At 45.1% G+C, this 9,009-nt stretch overlaps 1 protein-coding gene across 1 annotated transcript; it reads left to right on the top strand.

Annotated features, from left to right (window-relative positions):
* Nucleotides 1-1,774: 1,774 nt before the first annotated feature.
* Nucleotides 1,775-7,906, top strand: AARD (alanine and arginine rich domain containing protein). The gene is made up of 2 exons (XM_027561279.1): nucleotides 1,775-2,164; nucleotides 6,390-7,906. The coding sequence occupies exons 1-2, from the start codon at nucleotides 1,847-1,849 to the stop codon at nucleotides 6,531-6,533; spliced, it is 462 nt and encodes a 153-aa protein (XP_027417080.1). The 5' UTR covers nucleotides 1,775-1,846; the 3' UTR covers nucleotides 6,534-7,906.
* Nucleotides 7,907-9,009: the final 1,103 nt, after the last annotated feature.

Here is a 9,009-nt window from a genome sequence, read left to right as displayed (position 1 = left end):
GGAGGTAGTGTGTATCCAGGGTATGTCTCAGTGGCTTAGAATACAAGCTAGACTTTCTCAGTGCAAATCCCAGCCCTACCACTTACCAGTTTGGTGATCTTTGCCTTACTAAGTCAATTCAGTCGTGTCCGACTCTTTGCGACCCTACAGACCATAGCCCAGGTTCCTCTGACTATGGGATTCTCCAGGCAAGGAGAGGTCTGCAGTGCCCTCCTCCAGGGAATCTTCCTGAACCAGGGATCTAAAACGTGTCTCTTACATCTGCATTGGCAGGCAGGTTCTTTATCACTAGTACCACCTGGGAAGACTTACAGCTCAACAACTGCCTTAGTTTTCTCACCTGTGAAACGGAGACACTAAGAGTACCTTTCTCACAGGGTTACTGTGAAGATAAAATGGGTTAATCTATGGGAAGGGCCTGACACACAGTAAATACTAATAGCAGTTAGCTCTTACTGCCCTCAATGCCAATCACAAACTTGGAACAGTTTGTGGGAATTGTGGGTAACCTGTAAATCTTTATTAAATGATTAATTCTGAGAGTACTATATAGATATTTCTGCCCCTTTTGTGTGTGTGTGGGGGGGAGGTGTTTGCATTCTATGATCACATAAAACTTTTGTTTATTCCTTTTTAGAAATTCTTCATTAGACCCCAAAGAGGCAGCTGATTATGTTCAATGATAAAGGATATACAAGTAATATTGGCACATGATTACACTGAATTGGGATTTAGAAAATAACACACTTTGGAGTAAAGGACTTTGCCTGTTGTCCAGTCGCTCAGTTGTATCCGACTCTTTTCCGCCACGTGATGTGGCGTGTGGACCATATCACGCCAGGTTTACTTTTCATTTTAACCTCTTCATAATGTGAAAGTGGCAGAATGGTCTCAAGTATAGAAAAGAACATGGAGTTTCAGAAACTGTCTCTTCTACATTGCTGGGCTTGTGGAAACAAGTGTGTGTGTACTCAGCTGTGTCTGACTCTTTGTGACCCCATGGCCTGCAGCCTGCTAGGGTCTTCTGTCCTTGGAATTTCCCAGGCAAGAATACTGGAATGGGTTGCCATTTCCTACTCCAGGGGATCTTCCTGACCCAGGGATCAAACCTGCATCTTCTACACTGGCAGGCGGGTTCTTTACCAGCTAAGCCACCAGGGAAGCCTTGTGGGTTCCCACAAGCCTGGAATTGTGGAAAGATTATTCTAACTTGCCAATAGGGCCAAGCTTCTCCCACTAGGCTGTCTTAGCAATGTTTGGGATGGCTACTGCTGTGGCTGCTGCTAAGTCGCTTCAGTCGTGTCCGACTCTGTGCGACCCCATAGACTGCAGCCTACCAGGCTCCTCCGTCCATGGGATTTTCCAGGCAAGAGTACTGGAGTGGGGTGCCATTGCCTTCTCCCTGGGATGGCTAAGGGGTCTAATTAAACTTTATATTCTCAACACCTGTCACAATGCCTGGCCGTGAAGTAGAAAGCCAGAGAAAAACATTTTAAGGGCTTCTGAAATATTAAATAATCAAAGCAACCTGGGTCTCAGACGTTCCATCCGGACCTCACTTCCACCTACTTGGGTGGACTTCAGTCTCTCCTTGGAATGACACTCAAGGAGCGAGAAAAAGGGATCCAGTTGAAAACTCTTCTCGGGGTCATGGGAACATACTTCCTTCTGCTGCTAAGGAGGGAAGGACAGACGTGAGGCTGTAGGAGTGGAGCGCCTCTGAGTAGCGAGCGATAGCCCCGTCCCACGCGTTTCCCCGCCCCCGCCGTCACCCGCCCTAATTCTCACACTTGGAAAGAAACCCTTTGCCATACAGCTCTGGAGCCTGGGAGCCGGCACCTCTGAGATGGGCCTAGAGGACTCCGGCCGCCGCAGAGAGGGCCCCTCCCGGGGGCCCCACAACATCCTCCACGCGGCCGGGCTCCGGTCCTCCACCCTGCGTCCCTCACGAGGCTTCCTCGAAGGCGGCAGGGGCGTGGACGGCCCGGAGGAGGCCCAGGCCGCCGGTCCGCGGCTGGACGAGCTCAAGCGGCGGCTGGTGCGCGCCTTCCAGCGGGCGGTGCTGCGCGGCAGCTCCAGGCGTTTGCGGGAAGAGGCGGCGGCGCGGGAGGCGCAGAGCCGGGCGCGCGTGGAGAGCGCCCTGGCCGGGCTGCGCGCCGAGCTGGTGAGCGTGCCCGCGGCGGGCTCTCGGGGCCACCTCGCCTTGGTCCTCGCCCGGGGCCCTCGGCTGTAGGCCGCGCACGTGCCCCGCCGAGGACTGGGGAGGCCGAGGGCAGCTTTTCCCGGGCAGACGGTGAGGCCGTGCAGCGCGGGCGAGCTGGGTTCCCGACGGCACTGATGCTACTGCCTCCCAGGCAGCATCCGGGAGGGAACCAGTTCTGCAGAGCCCAGGTGCTAGCTGACTGTCTCTGGTGAGGGCTGAGTCTACTGGTGACACAGCCAAGACCCCCGCAACCACTCCTCCTCAGCTTGTTCTCTATTTTTTTTCTACCAAATAGAAAGTTCCCTCTAGGGCACTTACAGTGTTTGAGCATGAAAGGGGCTGGGGCGGAAATTTCAATGAAATAAACTTAGGGGATGGGTTGAGCGAGTCCATTAGCAAATGTTTCTTTTATTCTGCAAGTTTTACTATTTCCTTTCTCCTTGGTAAGAATTCAGAAAACAGGAAATGGTAATAAGGAATTTTGTAAAATTGTAGCTTTTTAACATTAGGCAGGAGAACAGTAGGTAAATAGTTACTGTTTTGTAATTTAAACCATTTTCGAGTTAGGCAAAATTTGAAATAAGAGCAATTTAAGCTTTAAAATGGTGCTACTTATTATTATGCGTGGGAATCTGGTGGTTCAGCGGTAAAGAATACAGCTGCAATGTAAGAAGTGAAATGAAGTGAAGTCGCTCAGTCGTGTCCGACTCTTTGCGACCCCGTGGACTGTAGCCTACCAGGCTCCGTCCCTGGGATTCTCCAGGCAGGAGTACTGGAGTGGGTTGCCATTTCCTTCTCCAGGATATCTTCCCAGGAGACCCAGTTCAATCCCTCGGTCGGGAAAATCCCTTGGAGATGGGAATGGCAACCCACTCCAGTATTCTTGCCTGGGAAATTCCATGGACAGAGGAGCCTGGTAGGCTGCATAGTCCATGGGGTCCCAAGAGTTGGGCACAATTTAGCGACTAAACCACCATCACCATGAATATGCATAGTGGAGATTTGGAAAGTTATACTCTTTTGCATTGCATGCTAATAAAATAGTAAGCACTACCTACTTTAGAACTGATTCAACCATCAGTTAATTGTCTGAAACTTAAAACTTTACCTTGTTTCTATGTTTAAGAAGGGCAAGAAGGTAGTACATTAAATTTTCATTTAATTTTACCTGTGTTAACAATTTGAATTTGACAAAGAATGTATTAATTTTGACCCAGCCATATAGTGGCTCAGACATAAAGCATCTGTCTGCAATGCAGGAGACCTGGGTTTCGATCCCTGGGTTGGGAAGATCCCCTGGAGAAGGAAATGGCAGTCCACTCCATTATTCTGGCCTGGAAAATCCCATGGACCCAGAGCCTGGTAGGCTGCTGTCCATGGGGTCGCAGACATGACTGAGTGACTTCACTTCACTATCAAAGAAACATGATTTTCTTCCAACACCTGAGCAGTGGGTGGGTGAAACCCCTTATTAGAAGAGATGGCCTGGAGGGGCATGCTGTGGGTCAGGATGCCAACTGGATGGCGGAGACTGGGCTGAGCCAACCCTCTGCTGCTGACCTGGGGTGTCACCCCATCATACCTCAGTTGACTCATATTTAAATCAGGCGAAGAAAGTATATTCAAGAAGCTCCGAGACAGTTGAACTTTAGCTTCTAACTAGTCACTCCACCAGAAGGAGTTTTAAGCAAGTAATGTACCAGGGTGGGGATAAAGCAGAAAATAAAATTTCAAACAGGTGACGGTTCACAGCCCAGCATTAATATTTACAGTCTCTGCTCTTATTGTTCCTGTTACCTTAGGAATGCTAATTAGCAAGTTTAGGTTTCATCTGTACAATGGAGATAATAAACCCATAGAATGGCTCTAAGTATTATACAAGATAAATGTTACAGGAAGTGCCTAGAATATAGACACTATCCAGACTGGCTTTTACTGTTTTTTGGTTGTGCCCCCTCAAATGGCAGATACATAGGCATGAAAGATCAAGGGTTTTGCTGGAAAGAGGCAGAGATTGTCACACAGATGCTGTGTTCCCGAGACACAGACCATGGTCATTGTCTTGGCCACCACTTCATCGTTGTATGTGACCAGTCATGAAGAAGCAGCAAGAGAGTGTGGATCCCTAACATTATCACACTAGCCAGAACAAGCCATTTCTGATAATGGTCTCTTAGCCAGATTTCTGTAGGACTTGACACCCATCCACACCTTATTTGTTAGGGTGGTATTTGTGTAAGGAACAATGATGAACAGGCTCAGTTAATTTACAGACGTTGCTATTTTTGTTTTCATTTATTTTCACGTTGCTATTTTTGAGATGTCATTTATGCTATTACTTGTTTGAATTGGTCTTCTTAATGGGATGGGTTGAATTCTGGGAGCTTGTGTGTGAATTTCAGGGGTTCTATATACTTCAAATTGTATGCCAAGCTTTGTGTGCACATAAAATTCACATCTTTCCCCAGAGTGAGTTAATAGTTTTCATTAGATTCTCAATGGATCCATGAGGAGAGAAAATTAAGGAACCATTGGTGTTCAGATTTCCTAAAGAATTATGAGTTACACGTACTTTTTTTTTTTAACTTAGATGGTAAGCTATTATCAATAATTTAACTGATTCTTGGCATGAAAGTACAGGATGGGTATTCATCAGTTCATCCATTTATTCATTCCTTCACTCAGTCTTTAAACAAATACACAGAGAACCCAACATGTTGTATGCACAGGCAGTGCACCCGTGGTTAAGGATACAATTAAGGATAGGAACAGACTTTGTGCTCAAAATCACCAGTTTAGTGTAGGCTGTGTGCTAGGAGAGGGACACGTACAGAATGCTGTGGAGGCACAGATAAGATGAGACAGAGAGGGCTTCTAAGAAGAGCTGGCATTTGGCTGGGCTCAACGGGAAGTGGGTGGCAAGGGGCAGAAAGGGCAGAAAACGTGGCTCAGTATGACGTGTTTATTCCAGGACAGGCAAGATTTCTGACCAGCTGCCCCAGGGGTGGGTGTGGGGGTGTGGGGGTGTGGGGGTGTGGGGGTGTGTGTGTGTGTGTGTGTGTGTGTGGAGAGGGCCAGCAGATAAAGCTGGAAGAGCAGGGCAGGTTTATAGGGCCTCTGTGCCACACTGGAGAACTGAAGCTTCCTGTAGGCAGGGTGTAGGGGCTTCTCGTGCTGGTGGTTGTGTTGTCACTGTTTGTTTCCTGGATGTTCATTTACTTTATTCTGCAAACTCTTGCTATTAGAGAAATGGTTCCAAGTGCTGAAGAATGAAAAATATGTCAGAGGAAAACTGAACGAAATTATATCCGATGATTTTATTTTGCAAATTAGGAGGGGACCACTCATGTTTGCTTTTTACCAATGGAATGTCCTGGGTCACCCTTGGGTGATTTCTGATGGGGAGTTGATGTGGGGTTTTCAGCAGAGAGAACAGGGTTCTCCTGAACTGCATTAAACAAGACCCTAACTGAAGAAATATGCAGAGTTGGTTACTAGTTTTCAACTATAATGCAAAGATTATGCTGGACTGCCTCTTAGGTACACTGCCCGAAAGATCTATTTTTTCTTTTAATACATGAGGACCTTCACAAACTCCCATTGGAGGGAGGTTATAAATCAACCTTGCTCTACAACAGATTTCACTCTAGAGTGAAAATTGTTAGATTCTATAAGTACACATAACTGTACATGTGCCTCTAAGGGGTCATTAAATGTTTTGCTCAACAGGGAGGCTGTTTAAAATCCTAAGAACTTGAAATGACAAGTAATCAAGTAAATGGGCCCAGGTCCTGAAAGCTCAGGTGGCCCTGGGCAGTTATCCTGGAGCTCAGAAAGCTCATAAAGATAAGTGATTTCCTCGCAAATCACATGCCATTGCTTGGAAACAGCCTTCCAAGGACAGGAATTTTTCAAATGGATAGCTCTGTGTATCAGCTATTTTTGTTTTCATTGCAAGGCCATTTCGAAAGCTATTTGTATATCTGGATTTTACCTCGTCGTATAGAAAGTCAGTTTTAAAGTCAGGCCAAATAGTCAGAACTGGAGAATAAGATGAAAAATACATCTTTCTTGATATCTTATTTTCCTTCCTACAAAATCCTTATATTTTTCGTGTGCAGAGAGCAGGTTCATTTGATCCATATCTCAGGCTAATAAAAACCCTTATTCTCTTTCTAACTTTCAGCTGGAAATGCGTTTCCAGAATCGTCAGCTGGCCAGAACTCTGCTGGATTTAAACATGAAAATGCAACAACTGAAAAAGGAGGACGAAATGGAAACTGCATTAGAATCGCAGAGCTCTGAAGATAATGCTCAGAATCTGGAATGAGTAAATGCACAGATGAAGCTTTGAACCCTAAGAATAATGCAGACAGCGCTGAAACAGTTCTAACAGTAACATAATGGATGCTTAGCATAGGATTTTAGGGGCAATTTTTAGACCAAAATCTTCTAGGCCATGGGGAAGTGCCAGTGCTATGAGAGGGGAGAGAGAAAATGGTGTGTTGACAAGTTTTAAAGTTATGTATTGTTTTGTGTGGGACATAGAAGTAAAAGAATGTACTGAGACTTACCTGTTGGACCAGTGGATAAGAATCTGCCTGCCAATGCTGGTTTGATCCTACGTCCTAGAAGATCCCACATGCTGTGGGGCAACTAAGCACCGAGCTGCAGCTGCTGAGCCACGCACCGCAACTGCTGAAACCTGCGCGCTCTGAGCCCGCGCTCCGCAGTAAGAGAAGCCACTGCAACAAGCAGCCCGAGTGCCGCAACTCGCTGTGTAATAGCCTCTCGCCTCCAGTAGAGAAAGCCACCATAATAATGAAGATCCAGCACAGCCAAAATAAATCAAGTGTAGAAGAAGAATGTACGGAAGAATGTCTTGGTGCCAATTTCCAGCATTTTCTCTTGTGCTATCTTGATTTTCTGAACTTTCCTCAGAGTCTCATTAATTTTTGTTCTACTTGATTATACTTCGTTTGTCTGCCCAGCCAGCTGTTTAGTAGTCTTCCCTCCGCACCCCACCCCACCCCCATTTTTTTGAAGAATTACTTCTGCCTGGATTCCAACCATACCCTTCAGGTAGAGTCTGCCATTAAGGGTGACTCACCACCTTGGATATAGTCATGCGAATTAAGGCGGTTTGGTCAGATTGTTCTCCGGAGCTTTTGAACTAGAACTAAGGGAGCAGATGAATCTTAGAAGGTGATGGTGGAAGCCGCAGAGGGGCTTGGAAGCTGCTGGCGGCTACCAAGTGAGAACGTTGCGCTTTTTGCAGAAGATTGAAAGGGCATCCCTGAGAGCCCAAAAGGGGAGAGAGAACTGCTCTTCCTTGGCTTTGGGGTCCAGCTGTTTAAATCCCCAGTCCTGGCTATCATTAGGATACATGAAAATTCTCTCCTAGCCTCCTATCACAATCTCCTTTTGCCAAGTCAACTGAGTTGGAGTTGTACGACTTGTACTCCAAAGATTCCTAACTAACACAATTCTTTTGTTATTAAGCTTTCAGGAGTTAAAGGGCTCATGTTGAATTAGAATAGCTACCTCTGCCTTAAAAGTGCTGCCTTCTGGATGCAAAAAATAAAGCTAATTTAAAAAATAGTTTCCATATTCATAATAATCATCTGTAAAAATTAATTTATAAAGCAGGTTATTTGCACATTTAATTAACAATAAAAATTAGTTCTGGAAGACAAAGGAGAACAGAATGGATGTGGTCTTTCTCTTAAATACAAAGTTTTATGTGTGTGAGGATTTGAGGATTTTCTGAACAAATTTTAGTTTGTCCTTAACTTTTTTGGGTTGCCATCTCATGCGAAGAGTTGACTCATTGGAAAAGACTCTGATGCTGGGAGGGATTGGGGGAGGAGGAGAAGGGGACGACGGAGGATGAGATGGCTGGATGGCATCACTGACTCGATGGACGTGAGTCTCAGTGAACTCCAGGAGTTGGTGATGGACAGGGAGGCCTGGCGTGCTGCGATTCATGGGGTCGCAGAGTCGGACACGACTGAGCGACTGATCTGATCTGATTAATGAATTCTTAAATTCTTTGGTACTTAATTTCTTCTCTCTGTGAAACTGAGGTACCACTAGGTTTCAACTTCCAGGACATTGTCAATGAGGTGTCAGCAATATCCTGAGACCTAGTCCCTGGATTTCTTGAGATATTCTGCATATGTGCTCCTGCCTTCCAAATATACAGGCTGATTTCTTAAATTGCATTTGTAAAACAGGTTTCATATATGTTTCTTCATCAAAGTTATAGAAATTCTGAAGAAAGAGGCAGTGGAATTCCTCATGATCTGTTCTTCAAAAGAGACTAATCAGATATTGGAGCAGTCATTCTAAAGTACATTTTACAACTTAACATTTATAAATTCTTGAGATATTGTGTTTGGCAGATATTCAGGATGCTTCACTTTATAAGTGCAATTCCTTACAGAATGCAGAGAAACTGATGTTAGTTAGCATTCATGTGAATGATTTGATTCCACTAAATGTGCTCAGTTGGGAATCAAAAGAAACTAAAAAAGAGAACTTTTGAAAATGGATGCATTGTTTTTGACATTGTCAGATAAAAAGTCCACAATTTATTGTAAAGTTCTTGGTCACCAGTTTTTTGTCCTATCTTTCAGTGATAAACTTTGGATCACCATATCTTTTAGGAATGACAGATGGAGAAACAGAGAAAGAAACTCTTTGTTTCAAAAGTCTCTTATTTTTTGAAGCCCTCATTAGAGGAGGTGGCTTGTGATATTAGCTGACACAAAGAGATACAGTGAGAACTCAATACATGGGACACT

This window comes from Bos indicus x Bos taurus, chromosome 14 (assembly GCF_003369695.1).
Source record: "Bos indicus x Bos taurus breed Angus x Brahman F1 hybrid chromosome 14, Bos_hybrid_MaternalHap_v2.0, whole genome shotgun sequence".
In the NCBI taxonomy this organism is placed as follows: domain Eukaryota; kingdom Metazoa; phylum Chordata; class Mammalia; order Artiodactyla; family Bovidae; genus Bos; species Bos indicus x Bos taurus.
The sequence above is the reverse complement of the archived record's forward strand: the minus strand, read 5'-3'. Positions and strand labels throughout refer to the sequence as shown.